Source organism: Ambystoma mexicanum, chromosome 13 (assembly GCF_040938575.1).
Source record: "Ambystoma mexicanum isolate Mex_15411 chromosome 13, UKY_AmexF1_1, whole genome shotgun sequence".
Lineage (NCBI taxonomy): Eukaryota > Metazoa > Chordata > Amphibia > Caudata > Ambystomatidae > Ambystoma > Ambystoma mexicanum.
This window is the reverse complement of record NC_090938.1, coordinates 546,293,277-546,317,062: the sequence shown is the minus strand read 5'-3', so window position 1 is coordinate 546,317,062 and position 23,786 is coordinate 546,293,277. Positions and strand designations below refer to the sequence as shown.

Genomic DNA, 23,786 nt, shown 5'->3' with positions numbered 1-23,786 from the left:
TTGTAGTTAATGACAGTTTACAGGAAGGTGACTGGGCGTCAGCGTGTCTAGAATATGGGGAGTACCAGAGTGTTAAGAAGCGATCAAAGACAAATGGAGAGGTGAGAATCTCACAACTGATGCCAATTTTGATGTCTACAGGAGAGTGAAGGATAAGCTATGTTTGGAGGGATAGTTTGTAGGGGTCAGTGGCCTTGGTTCCGCGATGTATGAGAGAGACTATTTTTGAGTTGGGGGCATAGAGGTCACATGGGCATTTGTAGGACCAAATCCATTATTCATTTAGATTATTGGTGGCCGAACATGGACGCCTTCAAAGAGATGTGTGTCAAGAATTGTGAGGCATGTCGCAGCAGTGCCCCTCTCAAGCTCTTTGCTCCTCGACCTCTAACTACCTCAGGGTTTGTTGTTTTTCAAAGAAACGAGCTGGGGGTAGATCTCTGTCTTCAGCTGGGGCCTCCCTCTGGAACAGCTTCCCTGCCACTCTAAAACTTGAGGAGAACCATCTCTGGTTCTGGAAGCACCTCAAGACCTTCCTCTTTGCTTCTGCCTTCCCTAACCCTCTCCCCTGCTGATCTGTTCTCTCTTGGCATGTGCACCTGGCCACCCTCTGTCCTCCAGGCCCAGGTACCTGCTCACTCTGCCTTCCTCCTGCACTGCCTCCGGGCCTCCCCCTGCACTGGGTTCTGTATCTGTACCCATACAGCCCCCCCCCCTTTTCTTCCTGCACTTATCAGACCTACCCTATCTGCTGCCTTAAACCCAGCACTTGCCAATTGCTAGCTGCACTACCACTGTTTGTTGCCTTTATTATGTATTTATTACTATTTATCTGTTTCTCCTTTGCTCTGCACTTTCCACTTCTCCCCTCCCCCTCTCCCATGCACTTGCATGTTCTCAATGTCACTGGGCCTAGTAAGATCATTGCTTTGTTCTCCCCTGTTCCCCTCCCTTGTCGTGCTCTGAAACACTTGTTTATGAGCACGATAGAAATAAAATATCAATCAATCAGACAAGGTGGTTGAGTCACGGATGCCACCTGTGGTGGTTCCCCAGGTACCTACGCTTCTGCGAAACACCATTGCCATCAAGCTTTTGGGGTCTTTGAGTGTGGCTAGCTCCAGGGTAGTGGAATTGATAGAGCTCAGCAGTTTGAGTGCTCACTGCTGCGATCTGAGCGTGAACTGCAGGTCGCAGGTTCAAATCCCGGCAAGGCCAACTCTCCCTTTCATCCTTCCGAGGTTGATAAATGAGTACCAATTTTGGTTGGGTGATATTGTATGTAAATATGTGCTCTGTAAAGTGCTTTGGATTAAGGCGTTATATAAATAACACATCATTATCATTATCTGCTTTCAAGATGGCCTGAGGAGGGGGTCATCAGAGAGGCTACTTCTAAGAATATCACAACGTTTCTGGAGAATGTGTTCTGGAGGGAGGGTTTGCCCTCGCAGCTCCTTAGTGATACTGGATAACAGTTTACTTTGAGGGAGTTCCAGGGCTGGCTCCAGGAGAGGGTTGTGAAGCACAAGAAGCCTGTGCTATAGCACCCACAAAGCAATGGTTGCGTGGAACATTTTAATCACAAGCTCAAGGACGATGTGCGGTTGTCTGTACAGAACCGGGATTAGCAATAGGATTTGTTGTTGAGGGTGTTTCAATACAGGGTAATGCCTCACCAAACCACGTGGGGTTGCCCCCTTCGAGGTCGCGAGAGGTTGCAAGACAAACACACCACTGACCCCTTGCTGGTTGGATCGCTCGATGATGGTGGATGCGAATGTCATGAGTGTTGGAGTGAGAGAGTGAGAGAGTGTGGTTTGGTCGTTCAAAGTGCACTATGACGTCAGACATGGTTGTATGTTTAGGTAGTTGACCAGGTCAGAGTCAAGTTTAAGGCACTCTGCATTGTGCATTGCGCCTTCTATAAGACTGGCCTTGAGTACCTGCAGAATAAATTCATCTGTTATGTTCCCAAGCAGCCACTCGGTTCTGCCGCTGCACTATGCATTTCTGTCCCCTGGTTCAAGCGCTCGGGCATGGGCGGGGTCAGCCCCTTTTCAGTCTCTGCGGCTCAGCTGTCGGACTCCTTTCCCTCTACCTATGCAGCGCCCATGATCATTTGTTATTTCGGTGCGCTGTCAAAACTTTCCTGTTTTCTGCCTGATTCTTCTCTTTGCTTTTTTCTGTTTTCTTCCTCAGTCCTGCCTTTAGCGCTGTGATGCCCTAGCTGGTGTAGGAAGTGTACATAACATCATTTGCCCAGTAGAGGGAGGAAGTGTGCCTGGAAATATTCTGACCCCAAGACTGTTGAGAGGGATTGTGGGAATGCGCATGCTCCAACGCATCTTTCCCTACCTGTCCTTCCCAGAGTTGCTGCTATTGTTGCTATTGTCCTGAACCGACTATGCTAACACCCTAAAAACTGGGAGCTACTGCATCACTTCTAAGAAGACTCCAATGGGTTCAAAACACCACAGCGAGCCTCATTCTAGCCCTAGGCCCTAGAGAACACATCACACCCGCCCTTCGTGTCCTTCACTGGATGCCGATGGGGCATCTATCCACCTTCAAGGCAATGTGCATCACCCACCAAGCTCTCCACAACACAGGACCAGAATATCTACAACATAACCTCACACCCTACAGGCCCACCAGGAACCCGAGATCAGGCTCAGCACTCCCCCTTGTCGTCCCATGGGAAAAATCATCCCAAATGGGGGGGGCTCATCCTTCTCAGTCCGAACACCCATCTGGAACTCGCTTCCATTTACCATCTGCTGCACAGAGGATCACCTCGCCTTCCGGAAGGCTCTCAAAAGCTAGCTTTTCCCTTCTGCATCCTGGCTGGCTTCGTTTTTCTCCTGGGTGAAGTATTTCCCCCAGACATTAATGGGGTACCTGATGAGTCAACAAGTTGGCACCTAGCCTGCAATGAAAGGACTCCAGTCAGGCCTTATGCTCTACAAGACCTTGTTGTAACTAGATGGCAGCCTTGATTCACTGGTAAATCTAGCACTCGATCACAATGACGATAGCTCCAGCCCTCGTGTGGCACACTGCTCGACTTTGCCCACAAACTCGCACATTACCACTTCCAAAGGAATGCAGCGGAGTCCCACGAAAGAATCACCCAATCCAGCTGTGCATATAATCAGCCTCCTTGACTCCCCGACTCTGTTGACAGTCTGTCACGGCACCCACGGGCTGATACGCGGGACCTAGCCATCCTACCTAGCTTTGTGCTGGCTAAAAATGCACACACACATTTTAGAATCGCTCCTTCACATTTCACATCTCGGACCACGGCTGTCTGAAGGGCTTTCATCTCCACAGCGACGGTAGGCGCCATACAAATGCCATATAACACAAAATATAATGTGTAGCCAGTGTAAACAATGAGGATTGCCACACTGGCTCCATTACCTCTTCCAATGCCTCTTAATTGGAGCAGGTCACACAATTCCTTCCCCAATGTATGTATGCGTATTGAGCAACGTACAGGCCAGCGCAGGTGACTGTCCCCAGCAGCCACCATTCCTGATAGTTCATGGTGTTCGCTCTGCCTGCACTCCATCACTTGCCATTTGGCTCCAGGAGTGCTGGAGGCAAGGTGGTGCGATTCACTTGCCCTTGGGAAAACTCATAGGTTTGGACACCTGCAGTTACTCGCAACCCCAAAACGGCTGCTGCATAGCTTGTAGACTAAAATACCAACAATTCCATGCACATGGAAGTATAGAACATGTTCCAATGCACGCTGCTCGCCCTCTGTGTTCACGTGTAGCGAGCAGTGTCAGGCACCTGCCCTGCATTGAAGATTTCATCCTGGACCCTGTCTTAGGGTCCTTTTCCTGTCACTCTGATGCTGTACCTATCTTATTCTGTATGTGACAGGATGATTGTCAGCAACCTGGTCTTTCTCTCTAGCCAGGCACTGCAGGGCGAGCTGGGAGCATGCACCATGTCCCCCCCCCCCCCCCGGTTGCTGTGCTCCGAGTTGCCTATGTTTCAGCAGTGTGCAGCAACCTCTGCATCCCCCACCCTGTCGGATGACATCACAGACGTGGGTGCTGGATCTGTCACCTCATTGGTCACTGACATGGAATGAGTGCAAATAAAGAGCAAGATGCAAGAGAGTGTTAACAAAATGTTAAACATTTATTTCCAATATACAATATATTTTGTTCTCCACAAACGTATCCACGGGAACATCTGTTCCCGTCATGAAAAGCAAAGCATACATACATGTGACATACAATTTATATGAAAATAATATTTAAAAACCTCTGGACTGGAGTTATTTTTGCCTGGGCGACAGATGCGAGCAGAGAGAATCCATTTCTTTTTCCACGCCCACACTGTCCCTTTCCGTGTCTCCAATCTAACAGGGGTCTGCCCCCAGCGAAGCCCAGGCAGCAGGTGCCACGATTCATCAGCTCACGGAAATAAAGTTAATGTTGACACGCGCTCCATCATGTGATCGTATACATAAATATTACACATTCATTTAATTTAAAAAATATAAAACGCATACTCTATTTATTTACATCAGATCTAAGCTTAAAAACCTAATCCTCTTTGAAGAGAGGGAAAGTGGCAGAGTACAAAAGAAACAGCATTAATCAAGATCTTTAGCAAATAGAAAACTGCTATGTTTTGGTCTCCTTTCCGTCATGCTTGTAGTCTGGGTTCTCATTCAATTTCATCAAATCCCACATCACTAAAAGCGTCCAGTGTTTTGGGAATAGTTTTTGTGTAAGTATATGTTTAGTGCTTTGAGAGGTGCTAAAGGGAGCACTGGACTCCAAGGTCAAGAGCCACAGGCCATGGGCACAGTGGGTAGGGGCAGCTCATGCGTGCAATGTGCTGCGTCTTCAATCAGTGCACACTGTGCCCCTCACCTACAGATCCATGGAAGAGGGGAAAGATCTACCCCCCTGAGATTGGATTTCTGGCCTCAGAGAAGGCAGCCAATGACAATGTGCCAAGAATCTTGGCGATTTGTTCATTGAGTGCCTTCTCAGGGCACCTGAGTGGGGGCCTCCAAGCACATTTCATACACTACCGTCTCGATAGGATACTGGATTTCAGGATGGTCCTGTCACAAACCAGAGACCTGCGGTTTGGTCCGAAAATCTCCATGCCATATCTACTCCAACGCCTAGGAAAAGTGGGTTGATCACTGTAAGCGAAAAGGGACAACCCTTGCTGCCACAACAACAGTGTTAGCCATTTCTTTCAAGCTCTTTCTTGAGATACACTCACACTTTAGACACAACCACCTAACGGATGAAAGTTCTTCACCGTGCCCTTGATACTTTCCCCTGAAATGTATTACATTACAGCATACTTTCTTTGAAATGCAATTATCACACAAAGAAACCAATCTGTCTTGTGGTCCACTAAGGAATCTTAACCCCTCGCTCCTCCAATCAGGCTGAGATGGGCACTCATCAAAGGAAAGGTGAAAGAAGTAATGCTATTCTGGGGAGAAAGAAGTAATGTTACCCTGGGGAGTATCACACAAGTGGATAGTTTTAATTTAAAAGAATGAAGACATGCACGGTCAGGGCTGGTACAAGGCAAAGTGCTATTTTTACACCCCCTCCAAATGTCTTCCATGTAGGGCCCCTTTTCTGACCCTAGAGTAAATCTGCTACTGGCAGCTTAGGGGGCTGCATAGTAATTTCTTGCCATAGAAGCTGCCCTCTATGCGCTTGCCATTGCCTTTCTAGTTAATTTAGGTATTAGCTGGAGTGTCAACGTGTAGGTAAGGAACTGGCTGGTGTGGTGGGCCTCCTGAGATAGCGGGCATCCTAACCTAACTGACTTGTGGTGGAATGAGCAACAGGACCAAAATGACTCCCCCGTTGCCACCCCTGTACTAAACTGTTCAGTGTGGTATCAAAAGCTTTTACCACTTTAACAACCACTATATCTACCCAGGGCAGACACCAGTGATTTCTATGTGAGGCATCACAAATGTGACCTGCTGACATGATACCCAACTTACATTCATGTATTTGTTGATTAGGCCCATGCAGTGTTCTACATACCTGCACAGGTCCTATGTTTACTTGCCCAGTTGAGGGAGAAGAGACACCTTTTGATGTGGTGGGGTGGGAGAGGCAAGTCTCTGAATGGCAGTTGGAACACGAGATAGTATGATATTTGGGGGCAGAGTGCCCAAGGTCTCCCAGGATTATCATCACACGTGTGAGGCAGAAGCAATGCCAGCACACCAAACATAAAAAAGCTCATGACAAAACTGTGCCCGGGGTACAGTAAAGACAAAGTGGAAATGGCTCAGCGGAGACCATGCCCACTTCCAAAAGACGTGATCTCCGGGAGCCTCCTCGGTGGAATCATTGATCTCTGGGTGCCAACATCTGGAATGACTGGAAAGGAGATAGCACCATCAAAAGGTAGCAACCTGTAGAGAAAGGTCTTTGGGAGATGACACTGATGGCCTCTGTCCATAAATGGTATGGGATGTACACATCCTTCTCTCAGTACGCCACTGGCGACTTGATGGACCAGTATGCCCACTGCCTAGTCCAAAATAACTTCCATGGTGCATAAAAGAGGGTGGCTACAGGCCAATAATGATGAGGGGCTGTCTTTTTCTTCATCATCATCAACAATACAGATGTGCTGTCCTTTGCAGGCTAGGTAGTGGAAAGAAGGCAGGGTTGTAAAGGCCCTTTAATGTTTGTCACCCATGGTGTCTAAATCTTCATAGCGGAACAGTTTCTAAGACTAACATGAATTGGCAGAAATTAATGTTCCCCTTGTTAAAAAAATGCAGATACTATTCTTTTTGTGTGGGAGCAAGGTACGATGTGCTCGATGAATTAAGGTGGTGACTTTTGAAGTGGGTTGTGCTCTCACCAATTGTGCATACAGCAATAGTTACGGCTTCATTGTCCTGGGGATTCTTCTGGCCACAACTCCTGGCATCTCAAGGGCACTCTTCACTGGGGTGGCATTGAGGTTAGGTATACACCAACAGGAGATACCATGCTAGGACACGTCATAGAATCCCTAACACGGATGATTCCACAACACAGTAGTCAGACGTCCTACAAAGCGTGTTACTAAAGCATTCTCATATTATAAGGGATAATGGAAGACCAGTGGTTAGGGCCCCAAGACATTTCATATGTTTGGGGGGACTTTTTATGGTTCTAGTTTATTTTGTGTTGGCAAAGTGGACAAGCAAACACGCTGTTGTAGACGCAAGATGACCTTTAACATTGTAGCTCCTGCTCGTACACACGTTTCCTCAGTAACCACCTGCCATGTTGTGTTGTAGAGTTTGTGGCCTACCAGTGCACTGTGGACGAGCATCTCCAGAAGTGCTCGTCAACTCCTCCAAACATCTACACGCCCCAAGAAGAAGGCAATTACTATTCAAAAACCTGTGAGGAAAACAGGAATTTCCCTTGCAAGCCAGTTCAGAATTATTTCCCCGATCTTACTTCTTCGGACCCCGAAAGGCTTAAACCCCCACCCCTATTTTCGGTGCCATTGATCAATCTTCTGGAAACAATTCTCGGTGATGTCGGGAAACACATGCTTTTGCTGCTCCATGACATTTGACTTTACGGTAGACGAGTCCAGTCTGATGTCCTCCGTGTAGGTCAGAGAGAAGTTTGGGCGGCAAGACGCGGGGTGGTTCTTGCGGAAATACTTGTTATCGTACAAAGCTATAGGTCTCACATTTCTCCATCTTGGTGAGTTTTGTCCATTTGTCTGGCCAATAAAAATATCTCACGGCTAAGCCCAGTGGTTGCTTGTAGAATGACGGGCGGACAACAAAAGTCTTTCAAAGTGACCATGAAGGAAGCATTCATTGGGTCGTTACTGTGTATGTGTGTCTCAGAGAGATTAGAAAAGGAAAGAAAGAGTGCGGGGAGACAGAATGTGTTAGTAAAAGAGAGCGGGATATCCTCAGTCGGATATAATGCTTCGTGCGAGACCACTGGGCGGGACAGTGACAGCTTCTTTTTCATGACTGAGTCTTCCCAGGATGCTCCTGCCCCACCTTTCCGAGTAACTGTAATGTGTGGAACCCTTGAGTTGGCAGGAAAAATACAACTGTGGGGATGCTGCTACAAGAGAGCAAAGGCCTTTGCAGCTTGGTTGAACACTCAGCACATGGGTAAAGCTGGTATTGATACTAAATTAAGTCTCCTCCCTTTTTTCAGCTCAAGGCAGTGAGGAGTGATTTATGTGTTAGGGAGATTGAACAAAAAAGTGATTATTATAGTGGTGTGGGGTGGGGTATTTGGAACACAATGTTATCATACCTTTGTACCTGGCAATGGGTGTTCACGACTGTACCCATGTATGCTCGACAGGTAATTACTACTTCTACACTTCGGTCAACCCTGTGACCACATGCTAGCGGTTGTTAGCCTCCGATGCACGCCGACTAGTGACATGGCAGAGGCGAGAACCAAAGCCTTGACAAAGCACAAGTTAGTCCTAAACGCCAATTGGCACCACAGAACATTTTTTCAGCTGTGCCGGAAATATGTTAGAGGAGGGTTTCATGAAATTCAGACGCTTTCAGAAGAAATGGTGAATCCAGCTGGTGCGGTTTTCTGTAGATTTATGTTTGGAGGGTCCGTGCATCAGATGTGTATGTGCTAGAAGCCGGAAGCAGGGCTTCCATGCAGTGTGAGCTGTTTAGGTGGTGATGTGTGCTTATGTGTTTCGGTGGCTTCTTGTTTATTTCCTAGGGAGCACATATTCAACCCACAATTCCCACTGGATCTCCCGCTTCCTAGCACATCCGCAACATGCCAGCCACTTTTGTGATTTGACACTGTGACGGAAAAGAGTGCATGGTCCTCAGTGCAGCTCTGAAGGCTCACACCGCCCCATCATTCCAAAATGAGGGATAGTGGCATTCCTTCTGTTAGTGGCACTCTCGATGCCCTGCAATAAGAAGGGGCTTCACTTGAACCGGGCAGGTTCCAGCAGTTGGACGCACACCTGCCTTTCCCTATATATCAGTTATGCACACACTGCAAAGGGGGAAACTGGGAATGCACAAAGGTTTGGACAGTTTGCATAGATTGCAGATTTCTATCCATGCATAGACCTGTAGGGGTGCAGGGTTGGCAGAGGGCAATGAGGGCACAAGAGATTTATGAAAGGCACTTTGTATGGACAATATTTGAGTTGGCATCAGAATGGGTTCAGACGGGCATCTGGACTTCATCGTACACATCCTGTCCTTCCATCTCATCGAACTTCGCCTCCACCTCATCCCCATCCAGCTGAAAGAAGCAAGAAAGATCTTCAATTATCATCTCAAAGTATCACAAGAGGCCTGGGGCTTGGAAGCAACATTGGAACAATAAAGCGTGTCGTTCCACACTGGTTACAGGCCGGTGTGCCAAACCTGACCTTTACCATCCCCTGTCCCTTGGCCTTGACGGAACACCCAGTGTCTAGTGATGGGAACAAACCAATAGGGAGGATAATTTAAGAAACACACACATATAATGACAAAATATGAATGCCCCCTGAACATTTCTTCTGCTGATTTCAATGTATTTACCCACCAAGTTCATGCTAGTCCCTTATCCTTTCCGTCTCCCACGTGGAGGCTACGCTGCACTTACACTTGCTAAACAAATATCCTTACGGTTTTTACTTCTAAAAAACCCAATCACGGAAGTTTGGAGCAAACTCTGTTTAGATTCCCTGATCTAATGCTAACTTAAGTACATTGGAGAAATACCCTTTTAGAAAGATTTGGAGATCATGAACAAGTTGTAGCATTTCTGGACACACAATGAAGAAATTCACTCAAATATAATTCCTTATTGTTTGTTAACAATGACAAATAACTTATGATTTCAATTTATGATCACACTGGTGAATCACAATGGTATGGCGATGTCCATTGCACTTTTACTAGTAACTGTATTTATTGTCTTATGTTATGCTACATGCAAACCTCACTAAGAATGCAAGAATTATGGAAATTAGCCCGGAGGAAACTGCAATTGCGAAACACCTGTACGTGTAGGCATGCCACACACATTCATCCTATATGTATATAGGAATAAACTATTGCTAAATAATTTAATACAAAAGTACAGTGTTGATGTAATTATTATCATGTTGAAACTAATAGAACCAATATACGGATGCACGGAGCGCAGAATAAAATGCATTTGAAAAAACTTCTCTAGCACATACTTTTCATTACAAAAGACCTTGGGCAGAAAATCAATTCCAAGGGCTATTCTGCAGCACAGCATTTCAGAAAGGAGGGAGGCCAGGGCTAGGGAAACCAGCCCGAGTGATTTAGAATATATATAGAAGTTGGATCATATACCATGAGAAGATGGATTGCACAAAGGAGCTGTAAAGGCATAGGCATGGGCGTAATTTTAGGGGGGACAGGGGTGTTTATCCCCCCAACTTTCATGCCACACCATTTTGTTCCCATTAATTTGCCTGGGGCACCTTTTCATCAGATGTCATGTGCCCCCCAACATTTTCAGCTAAGTTACTCCACTGGGCATAGGGGCAGTCTCAATCAGAAATGATACCCCAGCAGCCATCTGACTGCGCGCCAGCCTCGGTAGGCTGATGTTTCGGAGTGGCTACTAATCTTTGGTACTTTTAACTGCTTCAACTCTGAGCCACTACCAAACCTTAGTGATCTTTTGGAAACCTCTGAAAATCCTCTTCTTCGACAAAGCGTTCACCATCTTGTACCAACAGTTTGACTACTCCCCGTTTCAATGGCTCCCAAAAGTCAACTATGCAAACTGCTAATCCTCTCCCACTTTCTATACCAGACTAATCGCAACCTAACAGGAATGCTTACAGCCCTGTGAGCCCAGTTTTAAATTCACAACAATTTAAGCTTTGACAGCTTTTATTGGACTAACTGAAATTAAAATGATGGCACATGCCATAAGCTTTTATGAAGTCCCAAAGGACTTCTAAAGCTCAGCTATTGTATCATTCTAGCACACTATTGCCAGTCCAATAAAAGGTATAACAACTTTAATATTTGTATTTAAAAAAAAGGGCGACAACAATATGCCGACTGAACCTCATTGTAACACTGCCTGGCCTATGAAAGGTACCCTCTCCAAAGTGTGCCCATGTTCCCTGCAATGCTGCTACCCACAGTATCCACCTCCATTCTCAGTCTCAGTCACCACTGCTCCAGGGAATCCCACCTACCGTTTCAGAGCGGCTTCGATTGTGGTAAGCATGGCGACTACATCCACCTGGTGGTCAATGCTCCACAAGAGCAGCTAAATGAATAATTCAGTCATTGTGAGTGTCAAAGACTTAATATGAGCTCTTGTTGAGCGTAATGATTTTGGGACTGGTTCGGACTAATGTTTTCTTGGCTTCAACGTATACACTTTGCTATGTTAATTAGCCCTTAGCGGTGTGACTGACCATTGGTTATTTATTTATTACATTTGTTATACGCCCAGACCCGGAGGTATCACGGCGTAGTTACAGACAGTGAGCAAGTACATCTTTATAATACATCTTCTAACAAAACATAGGAATACAAAACCAATGGTGTATTTACTTACAGTGTATATACAGCTTAGTTTCTCTAATTTTAATATCCCTAATGGTTCCTGAGTAGATCACAAGCCTGGAAGCTAATTGTGGCCAAGGTTTTGTGGCGATCTAATGGCCTAGATGAATTTGCCGGCCAGAGATGTATTAAGCTGTTTGAGCTAGCGGAGTACTGAAATTCGGCTTTATGTATTTTGCCAAACTCTAGCTGAAAAAAATCCATTTGGCTCCAGCAAGTGAATTTCTTGCTCTTCGGCTCCACACAAATACTTTAGCCTTACATTTTAATGCAATCTAACTAGTCAGAGAGGCAAATATGGAGTGCAGGTTGCAAAAGGGAATGCAATTAAGCATTGTCTGAAAGCATTCCTGAATAAATATGTCGACGGTACATATTTATGTGTAATGGAGAGGAGTAGTGACGATGAGTGAGAGGTTAGCATAATTTGTTCCTATGGGAAATGTCTACGGAGAAACACATGTATAGCAGGTAGATGAGAGCAGTAGGACTGAGCGAGCGAGTTATATGTCAGGCAGGGTGACATGCCCCCGCCTAAGAAGCGTCTGAGGAACTTCATGCTGGGAAATCGCTTCACATCCCGTTGAGCCATTCTGCCGGATGCAGTATAGAGAAATAGATGTGTAGACCCTGCATGGGATATAGTCAAAGAGCGATGCTCCATTGGTAAAATTGGTAGAACGGAAGGATGGTTTGAATTCAGATACTTGCCAAAAGGTGGCTGCCTCTTCTGCATCACTAAGTTCTGGCAACGATCACATCTCACGCAGCGCAAGGTGCGGCAGACATTTCCCAACCCATGCTGGTATCATATGTGAGGACTTGCTTACTGGGAACTCTTTCTAATGACATTATAGGCTAGTGAGCCCCAGAAGGAAATGTGCGAGAGAGGGCAGAGAGTGATAGAGAGTACTGTACCTTGTAGGATGGAGGGCTGAGCAGTCAGACACACAGAACAAAGCTGTAGTGCCTTGCCTCCTCTAGTGTGGTGGGAAGGATGTGGTACAAGTAGGCATAGACTGAGATTTGGTGGAAATGGGAGACTGCCCAACAGGCAAGTGCTTTCTTAGAGCTTCTAGATTTTGGGAAGATTCAGTCACAAGTCAGAATTTTCTATGTGAGATTAACTCTGCTCCAATCCCACCTCTGAGTCCTTATCCATGTTTCGTGTATGGGGAGGCCGTCCCTCCTTAAACATGTTAACGTCTGCTTACCTTACATGGAGTTGTGTCCTGCATGAGCTCAAAGGAACCATTTATGCATTTCAGCGTGCTTAGCTACCTTGCAAAAAGCAAGAGATGGCAATGTGCGTCATTAGCAGACGGATGTAAATTGCCGTCTCCATTCTGTTCATTGCAACTTAGCGCGTTGCGTTTGAAGCCTGCCACTGAGTACTGGTTTTGCATCTGCAACATGCTTTCCTACATATGGACCCTGCTTTTTTGTTAATCTGCTCCTTTTTGGATAGTGTGCACTAACTAAGGATCACATGGTGATTAAAAGAGAAATACATTAAACATGGTAACATTTAAAATAGTTATTAGAATATATATATTTAATTTAAAATGGTATTTAATAACGTTCTTTCATTTCTTTAAAAGTGTCCTTTCCAAGTTTGGAATATGATTCATTAAATAAAACAACTATTCGGCTTCATATTCGCCTTCAGCTAAATACTAGCAGAACTATTCGTCCAAATACTAAATATGCTTTTCGGTACCCCCCTACTTCAAGCAGGACCTTCAAGCCCCAACACAGAAGCAAGGGTCGAGTTTGTCAAGCGCACACATGCAAAGCTTGGAGCTCTGCATCACCACAAATCGCCCAGAAGGCAGAGGTGTTCATTTTTATATATTTCATGTAACAGAGAGCGGACAATGCACGATCAACAAAGTAAAACTGGTACTTAGTAAAAGTTGACCTTTGTAAACTGTAGTCATGCCTCGGAGGTATGCATTGCAGACATCCTTTGGAGACCTGGTAATGAGGCTGCCTACTTTAGCTGGTTTTTTTTTTGCCTGTTCGTGAGTATTCTTAACATTAGATTGACAAGCTCTCTCTTTGGCCGGCCCTACACATATGAAGCAACAAGCTTAGACACCTAGAACTTGTTTTAAACTTTAGGTTTGACTAAACATCATAAAGAGTGTAGAGCAGAGCTTGTCACGCTAAGGGCAATACAAGATATCAGGCACATTTCCTGGAACCCTGCAGGCAATACAACTTTGACCTACTAACACACCAGACATTTAAACACGGAATAGGTAGTAAGGGTCCTTGATCCCACCAATGTAAAGTGACCTTGGACAACCCAACCACAGTTTCTTAAAGGCCTCCTGGTGCATGCTTCTGGAAGAAAGAAAGGGGGGTGCCTGTTGATGGGAGGGGAGGGAGGCAGTTGTTCATCCTGAAGTGGTGTAGGGTGAACGTGTCGGTTTGCTCTGAGCTTGCATATTTGCTAGTGGTTCCTAGTTGTGATAATTGGGCAGTGTCTATATCCAGAGGGGAGCCCTGGTTTACTAGGCGAGGTGGGGATCCAGATGATGTAGACTTTATGATGTTGTGGGAGGTAGAAGTGGTGCAGATCTATGTAGCACAACCCCTGCATGGCTCCGCTGGAGTTACTGAAAGTTAAGGGAGACACTTAGGCATGCGGCTGCAGTGTGTATGGAGGGCTATGTGCTTGTGCAGTGCGAGAGGGGAATACGAAAGGCAAGTAAGTTAGTGGGAAGGGAAACCTGAACTGAAATGAGGAATTTTATCAGGCCTTGAGGTTCCTGCTACCCTTGATTTAATTTCTATGACCCTGCCTAGTCTAGTGCTCGTGGAGATGTCCCATTCCATGGTGGACGGCACGTGGGCAAGGCCGACCCAATGGGGAATGCCCAGCGTGGCTGGGAAAACAGTGATGCTACTCTAGAAGAAACATTACTGTGAATCCTGTGGAAGGTACATGGGTGAGACAGAACAGATTTCGACCGTGTGCAATCCTATTTCATGATTGTCCTTGGCCAGCCTAGGTCTGTGTTCGAGAGGTTGCATTGATGTCCCTTGTCTGCTATCGAGTGCACGTGGGCGAGACTGACCAGATGTCGGCCAGCCTTGGGAGCGTTTGTCAGTGCCATTGTGCTCAGAGGAGATCTTCGAGTCCCAGGTCTGTTGTGTGCGAGGATGGGAGAGAGGTGGTGTGTGCATGTGACGGATCTGCAGGATCCAGCCTTCCAAGCAGGAGAGGTAGACGTTTGAGATCTTTAATTCTGCTTTGAGAAACCTTAGTTGCTAAGAGCTCAGGCAGGGCAAATAGATCTAGGAGACAAAAAGCTCAGAGTTTTTACAGTGCTTTAACAGCAAGGAGGCCTTGAATACCTAGCCCTTCAGGCATCCATGTAGGCAGGCCAGAGGAGTCTTCAGAGGCCCTGTTCTCAATACACTTCAACAACCTTGTGCACCAGATAATGCCATACTTACACAATTCAGTTCCACATTTCTGAAGATCTTCGGAAGTACAAACCGGCGAAGAGGTACAGTCAAGATGAGGATAAAAGGTAGAGCCAGGGATGCAGGGGTGGACTTCACCACCCAGAGAGTGCCAAGGCACAAGACCTGTATGAGGGTGAAGAGGTGCATCCTCCATGTCTTCACCTGAAAAAAAAGCCGGCACGCAGTTAGAGAGCTCTAAACTTGCATACCATTACTCAGCATCACGGAATACTATATATGATCACTAGGTCCAGTACAGCCAAACGCAACCCACCACTTCTCAGTGCCAACTCAAATATCCCAGCTAATCACGTGTGTCCCTGTGCTCTGTATGGTTTTTGTTCACTCCTGCTTGAGACTAAGTGATAATACAGCACCCTTTCGCACTCACTCGTTTCACGAACGGGACGTCAGGATGATATTTGGGCGGCATGAGAGTAAGGAGGATCCGGTCATACATCTGAATTCCGTTGAGAGAGGTTACTCCCATGTACAGGAAAATCCCAAAGAGCACTGCCAGTGGGATTAATTTCAAGATGGGTTCCATGAGGATGGAGAGACCTGGAAAAGAAACAGTAATGATGACAGAGAGCATCACAAGAGAAAACTAGAGGCTGAAAGATGGAGTGAGCAGGAGACTGAGAAAGACATCAGGGAAGAGAATAATTAAGAAAATGAAGAAACAACTCCTGCTCAGCGCATCACAATGGAGTGCTGAGCCAGAGTTAAGGTTACTAGATATAAAGAAGACAGAGAGACTGCACATACAGACAAACTAAATAAGGGAGGAACAGGAAAAGAAGGGGTATAGATGCAAATGGCACCAAAATACAAAGAGTTAAAAGAACAGATATCAAGAAAAGAATGTAGATGACACGGGAGCCTAACAGCTGGGAGATTTTAATGTCTGCGTTCTGATGAAGGCCCGTAGTATACAGGGGACCAAAATATAGTGATCTTGATAAGGCCGAAACACAATGTGTCGACATTTTTTTATGTTTATGTAAATTACTATTATATGAAGCAAACCAAAACAATGGTCTGTTCACAAAATAACATACCACCAATATGTAAAGTGGCAGTGATTTATAAATGTGGAGACCTTTTAACTGCATTTTTGTATTTGTATTGATGTAAATGATTTTGTTTTCTCAATCCAGTTCTTTTCTTCATCAGTTGTTGTATACAAATAAATGTGATACAAGTAGTTGGGACAGCCATTCATAAGATTCATTTAAGATAGGAATGTAAAAAAAGACAATCTAATCAGTCAATTATTATTTATCCTCCCATTATCATCATCACGTGTGATTGAATTGTATGTTGGCCTCTGGGAGGTCAGGATCGTGATTCCAGGTACCTCATTGTAATTGAGTGAATTCATTCCGTGCCTTCAATCATTAGAGCAGGTAGATAGCGCAACCGTGACAGCTTGAGATAACGTACCTACAAGAATGGATACCATGAGCCCACTGATCCTCTGTTCGATGACCCTTTCGATCTGTGGCTTGTCCCCAGCAGCGCCAGTCTTCCCCATCACAGTCAAGGCATTGGCATGAGTGACAGTCCTCACTGTGGTTGCTGAGAGCCAGGGCATTCCAAAGAGGGCGCATATGCCTGCCATGCCCACAATTAACAGCAGATCTAGATGGAAACCGGATCCTTTCACCATTTTCCTCTCTGGCTTACTCACGATGAGTCTGGAAAAAAGTACATGCAAGACAGTCAGCAAACACGTATCCCAGATTACCCATTACCTGCTCATAATTATCTTCAGCAAACAACTTGTTATTTTGAGTTTAGTTCATATGACCACTTCAGTCACAAAGAAAAACCCCAATTTCTTCATCCACAAGAGGTTCTATATATCCCTCCTTTCTTATCCACCTGTTAATAATTAGCTACTGTTGTGCACTGCCATGTGACGTAGTTTACTAATCCAACCGCCTTATCCAACCAACCAACCCAAAAGCCAATATAAAGCACAAGCTAATTGCTGCAGTTCCTTTTGTACTTGCAATCCTTCAGAAAACCTATCGAACAGCCTAATGGCGCTGGGTGACGTTGATAAAAGTTGACTAGCACTTTAAGAAAAAAAGGCACAGGCAACTGCCAACACACAGGCCGGGTTACCACATATCTACTTTGGCTCCGGCACATCAATTCCATGGGATTATTTTACCAAAAGAGGAATCTAGAGGGGATGGCGGCATGAATGTAGGATGGAAGGCATAATACCTTCAGACCTGCACAAAAGAAAGTGGTCAAGCATTAAACATGAGTGGCTACAACTTCTAACTAATTATGCTCCTGACCTAAATCTGAACATCTTTGGCATTGGCCCTGGGCAACATCCCTTCAGTTAATTTCTGCACCTTCCTAAGGGAGGTAGCCAAAGGCCTGAAACTGGATGCCCCCATGCATCAGAGTAATGGGGACAAGAGAGTCCTTAAGCAACCCCTCGGAATGCTTATATATGAGATGGGACTTCGACTGCCCTACCTGTCCATGCTAGAGGAAGGCCCCATTAAAGGTTGTCAATGGTTCTCAGATGCACGTCTATAGTTGACAAGCTGACAAGTTTATTTGACACTTTCAGCACCTTTATGGCAATTTATGGACAAGATGATTGTCAAACAGATGAACAAGTTACTTTCTTACCTGGTAACGTTCTTTCGATGGGATGGTCCGACGACGTATTCCATATCTATGACATGTAATCACCACAGCTGTGCTGCTTCGGAAACTTTTCCGGCGTCTGCGTCCTGCGTCGATGACGTCGATGCGCCGACGTCGAGGACCTCGTCCGACGTCATCCGATGTGATAAGTAGGACGCACGACGCCCGTAGCCTCAGTTGTAGTTTTTTCCCCCCAGAACGTGTGACATAAGTCAACTGCCAGTCAGACACAAAGCCTTGCTGAACGTAAGCTGCAATCGCAAAAGAAATTCTGCAGCGGGGAAGGCAGGGCGGGAGCGATATGGAATACGTCGTCGGACCATCCCATCGAAAGAACGTTACCAGGTAAGAAAGTAACTTGTTCTTCGAGGGGATTGGGTCCTCCGACGTATTCCATATCTATGACAGACTCCCAAAGCAGTACCAAAACAAGGAGGAGGGAAAGAATTTAGAAGCAAAATTTTAGAATAGCCAATCAAATAGCCGAGCAAAGGACCGCCTTGCCAAAGGCCAGATCTTGCCCTCTGATGGAATCGAGGGAATAATGCCGTACAAGTGTATGTACTGAAGCCCAGGTGGCTGCATCACAGATGTTGCGAATAGGAACACCCCTCTGCAGGGCAGTAGATGCAGCCACACCCCTGGTAGAATGGGCCCGCAAGCCAGCCGGTGGGTCCTTACCCGCCAAGCGGTAACACTCCGAGATGGCCAAAATAATCCAGCGGGACAAAGTCTGTTTCGTCACAGCTTGCCCCAAACGCTTTCCAGCGTAACCAATAAAGAGTTGATCGTCCACTCTGACCCGGGACATGCGTGAAACATAAAAGCTTAAAGCTCTCCTAGGATCAAGCCTATGGAGCCTCTCCTCTTCCTTACCAGGATGCGGAGGAGGATAGAATGCTGGAAGAACAACCTTCTGAGCTAAATGAAATTCCGTCACTACCTTCGGAAGAAAAGAAGGACGAACTCGAAGGACAACCCTGTCCTTGTGAAAAACAGTGAAGGGTGGCTTAACTGAAAGTGCCTGTAACTCACTCACTCTGCGAGCGGAAGTAACCGCAACTAAAAACACAGTTTTCAGAGTTAACAGCCTCAAAGGGCAAGAATGTAAAGGCTCAAACGGAGCACCCATAAGAAACCTAAGAACAAGGTTTAAATCCCAACCGGGCACCAGGAAAGGTGACGGAGGAAACACATTAGTGAGCCCTTTCAGAAACTGTGAAATTAAAGGGATTTTAAAGTAAGAACACTCTTCAGACGAGCGCTTAAAGATGGACAGCGCCGCCAGGTAACCTTTAATGGTACCCACTTGCAAGCCCCTGTGGGCCAGAGAAAGCAAAAAGGACAGAACCATGGGGATGTCACATGCAAAAGGATCCACATTCCGAACTCTGCACCAGTCACAGAACTTACGCCAACGGTACAGAGACTTCGTTGCTGGCCTACGGGCCGAAAGCAACACCTCCATCACGTCTTCAGGGAGGTCCCAATCCATATACCTCAACCTTTCAGAAGCCAAGCGTGAAGGTTGAGGGATCCGACCTCTGGATGGAGAACCTGACCCCCCTCCCGTGAGAGCAGATCGTCTCGGTAGGGAAGACGACGTGGAGGGCAGATGGACAAGTCGAGAAGGTCCGGGTACCACGTCCTCCGAGCCCACGCCGGAGCAATGAGGATCATCCGGGAACCGAACTTCCGTAACCTCCGCAGCACTTGCGGGATGACGGGGACTGGAGGAAACGCGTACAGCAGCGGGAATGACCACTCCACCACGAACGCGTCTCCCAAGGCTCCTTTCGGAGGAAATTCCCGCGAGCAAAACCTTTCGCACTTCCGGTTGACACTGGAGGCGAAGAGATCCACTTGAGGGGTCCCCCAAAGGGCGAAGATCTCCAAGAGAATCTCCTGAGCCAACTCCCACTCGTGAGAGATCACGCTCTGCCTGCTCAGAGCGTCTGCCGTCACGTTTTCGTCTCCGGCCAGATGAACTGCCGAGATCGAAACTTCCTGCTGGATGGCCCAGAACCCGAGCTGCATCGCCTCCCTGCACAGAGGAAGTGACCCTGCCCCCCCCTTTTTGTTGAGGTAGTGCATGGCCACTGTGTTGTCCGTCAGGATCAGGACATTCTTTCCTCTCACAGTCGGCAGAAAAGCCTTCAGGGCTAGCCTGACGGCCCTCAGCTCCAACAGATTGATATGGAGTCTGGACTCCGACGGAGACCAACGACCGCTGACTGTCAGCCCGTTGGCATGAGCTCCCCATCCCGTGAGGGATGCATCCGTCACGATTGTCACCTCCGGCCAGGGAAGCCAAAATGGAGCCCCCTTCATCAAGTTGCCTTCGACGGCCCACCACAGAAGGTCCTGGGCGACCGAGGGCGGCACCTGAACCGGGTCCGACATCCTGCCGGAGGACTGCGACCATTGCGTCTTGAGTGCCCACTGCAAAGATCTCATTCGCAGGCGAGCCTCTGGCACCAGAAGAATGCAGGATGCCATGAGGCCGAGCAACCTCAAGAACTCGAACGCTGGGAGCGTCTGGGCCTGCTGAAACTTGTGCACCATCTGCTGAATGTGAAGAGCCCTCACCTGGGGAGGAAAACACTGCCCCAGGGAAGTGTCGAGCACTGCTCCGATGTACTGGAGCCTCTGTGTTGGCGTCAAATGGGACTTCTTTAAATTGAGGGAGAAGCCCAGCCTGTGAAGGGAGTGGCAGGTGACGGACAGATGATCCAGGACTTGCTCGGGAGAGCTCCCCCTGATCAACCAATCGTCCAGGTAGGGGTAGACGTGAATCCCCCCTTGCCTGAGATGCGCTGCCACCACCACCATGAGCTTGGTGAAAACCCTCGGGGCGGAGGTCAATCCGAACGGCAGGACCCGAAACTGAAAGTGCGAGTCGCCAACCGCGAACCTCAGGTACTTCTTGTGCTTGGGATGGATCGGCACATGGAAGTAAGCATCCTTGAGGTCGAGTGACACCAACCAGTCCTGAAGCTGAAGGGCCTGGAGGACTTGAGAGAGAGTAACCATCTTGAACTTGTCCTTCCTGAGGAGTTTGTTCAAACCGCGCAAGTCCATGATGGGTCTCAATCCCCCGTCTTTCTTGGAAATCAAAAAAATAAGGGGAATACCATCCCTTGTTCCTCTCCGCTACAGGCACGAGTTCTATAGCGCCCTTCTCCAGCAGGGCTTGAATTTCCTGCGCAAGGAGCGGATCCGGACACTTCAAAGAGAGGTTCCCCGGTGGATTGTCGCGAGGCCTGTGCCGAAAGGGAAGACAGTAGCCGTGGTTATGATCTCCAGAACCCACACATCCGAAGTAATGGCTTGCCACTCTACAAGATGCTGCGCCAGCCTTCCCCCAACCGGCGAACCATGGGACCTGGCCTCATGACTGAGTAGGAGCGGCTGCGGCGTTACCTGAGGGCAAAGAGGCAACTGCCCGAGCGGCCTTGGCACCACGGGTACCCTGTCGTCCACCTCTGGTACCCCTGCGTTGGCCTCTTTGACTGCCAGCTCCCCTCGCTTTACTGAAGGACGAGTAATAGCGAAAGGAACCACCCCTCCACTGCTGTCCCCTAGTTCGAAAAAGCGGAGGTTGGCGAACTGCAGCGCCCAACGACTTCGCTGCAGCTTTTGAGGTCTGCAACCTCTCAAGGCTCTCGTCAGCCTTGCTGCCAAAAAGGTGTTCACCGTCAAAGGGCATGTTGAGGAGCCGGGACTGCACATCAGGAGCAAACCCCGACTTCCGCAACCACGCAAACCTGCGTATCACGGTGCTCGCCGCCATGGACCTACTGACGCATTCAGCCAAGTCCAGACCCGACTGAACGGACTCACACATGGCATCCTTACCATCCTGGACCATAGCAAGGAAACCATCCCGTTCATCCCCTTCGGGAATATGTTCAGCCGCTAACGCAACACAGTTCCACAGAGTGTGCGTGAAACGTGACAAGGCACAAATGGAGTTGGCCGCCTGAAGCGCCATACCACCAGAAGAAAACACTTTCTTCGCCCAGCCATCAAAACGTTTGTCGTCCCTATCAGGAGGGATGGTAGGGTACGACGCCTGCTTTGCCGGTGCCGTGGCCGCCTGCACCACCAAACTTTCCGGAGTGGGGTGCCTGGTCAAGTAGCAGGGGTCGCTACTGGCCGGACGGTATTTATGCAACAAGGATCTGCCCATCCGACGGGAGACTCTCCGGAGCAGTCCAAGCCGCCGCCACCCTTCTCTGTAAAGCCATATGGAACGGCAGTACCGGGTCAGTTGGGGGACCAACATCAAGGATGTCCGTCAGATCATCCTGCACAAACTCCCCTGGGGGAGCAGACCATCCCAGATACTCAAGACACCCTAGCCATAAGGCGCCGGTACGAGGAATCGGCATGGGAGCCAGGCTCAGGCCTACAAAATTCCACCTCCGGAGAGGTGTCCAGTCCACTGGCATCATGCAGTGACTGCCTCAAATCGTCAAACTGACTATGGCCCGAGACAATTTCATCTGGCACCTGACTAGGAACCAGGCCATCAGAATCCTCATCCGCCTCTGAAATATATTCCAGGTGGCGAAAAGGCACCCGAGAGTGCTTGCTCTTAACCAGAGCCTTCCTAGGGGGTACACCCGTGACACGGGGCACCTCCGACACGAAAGGCGTCGAGCGAATCGGCGCCGAGAAAACCGGCAACGGCGCCGAGAGGATCGGCGTCGACGTCGAGGAAATCGGCGTCGACGTCAGATGCCGCGCCTCCAGTATCGGCGGCGTCGACACAGCCCTCGAAGCCGGAGCCCCGAGCGTGTCCCTCGACGACCTGATCGTCGACGGCGTCGACGACTTCCTCGAAGCCGGAGCCTCGAGAAAGCCTGTCGACGCCCTCGACGCCTCAGACGTCGATGTCTTCCTCGAAGACTTCACAGGAGCACACGGTCTCGAACGCATCGAGGACCGGGACCTGGAACGGGTACGGCGAGAACGAGCCTCCTTGTCCGAACGGGACCGCTCCCGTGACTCGTGCCGACCACTCTTGCGAGCGGTGTCTCTCGACCTCTCACGGCCGACCCCACTCGGGGGCGCGGACGGCCGAGTACCCTGCGACTCAAGAATCGCCAACATTTTCTTCCCGAAGGAAGCCCATTCCTCCGGCGTCGCACGGCTGGTGGGGTAACCGACGTGCCGTGCAGAATCCTCGGAAGAGGACCTGGAAGGCGACCGGTGACGGCGCTTCCGAGAATGCCTCGAAGAGGCTGAGGAGTGGCGAGACCCACTCCTAGAAGAAGACCGACGAGACTTGCGACGATGACGCGGAGAGTCACCCCTCGAATCATCCGTCGAAAGCCCCGCCGACTTCGACTTCCGGGGCTTGGACACCCGACCTACCGACAACTTCTTCTTACGTTCGCGTAAGGCTTTGGACGTGAGCGACTGGCAGTCGATACAGTCATCCGTGTCGTGGGCCTCCCCGAGGCACCAGAGGCAGGCGTCGTGCGAGTCAGTCACCGACATCTTGGACCCACACTCCCCGCACTTCTTAAAGCCCGGACGCGGGGTTGAAGACGAAGTGGAAGACATCGCCGAAGGAAATTCACAAACGAACAGGTTCGAAGAACCAGAAAGAACAGAACTCCAAAGAGTCGAGGCTTAGAACCGAGAAACACAAAGCAACACGTTCGCGGAAAAAACGGAACTGAGGCTACGGGCGTCGTGCGTCCTACTTATCACATCGGATGACGTCGGACGTCGGAGGAGGTCCTCGACGTCGGCGCATCGACGTCATCGACGCAGGACGCAGACGCCGGAAAAGTTTCCGAAGCAGCACAGCTGTGGTGATTACATGTCATAGATATGGAATACGTCGGAGGACCCAATCCCCTCGAATAGCCCCTTATGGTTTAAGAGATGTATGGGTAAAAGACCTTTCATAGGAAGAACAAAGGGAAAACAAAGCGCATGTTAACTGGCCAGCAGAACCCAGGAGAAATAAAAGTTATTTGAGTGCTTGATATAAAGGTTACAGACACAA

The 23,786-nt window shown here is 48.2% G+C and overlaps 1 protein-coding gene across 2 annotated transcripts in view; it reads right to left on the bottom strand.

Annotated features, from left to right (window-relative positions):
* Nucleotides 1–4,140: 4,140 nt before the first annotated feature.
* SLC4A1 (solute carrier family 4 member 1 (Diego blood group)) overlaps nt 4,141–23,786 on the bottom strand; it is a 244,823-nt gene continuing 225,177 nt past the window's right edge. For both annotated transcript variants that reach the window (XM_069634298.1, XM_069634299.1), the window contains 4 exons: nt 16,529–16,782; nt 15,474–15,643; nt 15,071–15,244; nt 4,141–9,293 (listed from right to left, as the gene is read on the bottom strand). In XM_069634298.1, coding sequence (XP_069490399.1) covers nt 9,213–9,293; nt 15,071–15,244; nt 15,474–15,643; nt 16,529–16,782 — 679 coding nt within the window. In that variant the 3' untranslated portion in view covers nt 4,141–9,212. The remainder of the gene's footprint in view (nt 9,294–15,070; nt 15,245–15,473; nt 15,644–16,528; nt 16,783–23,786) is intronic.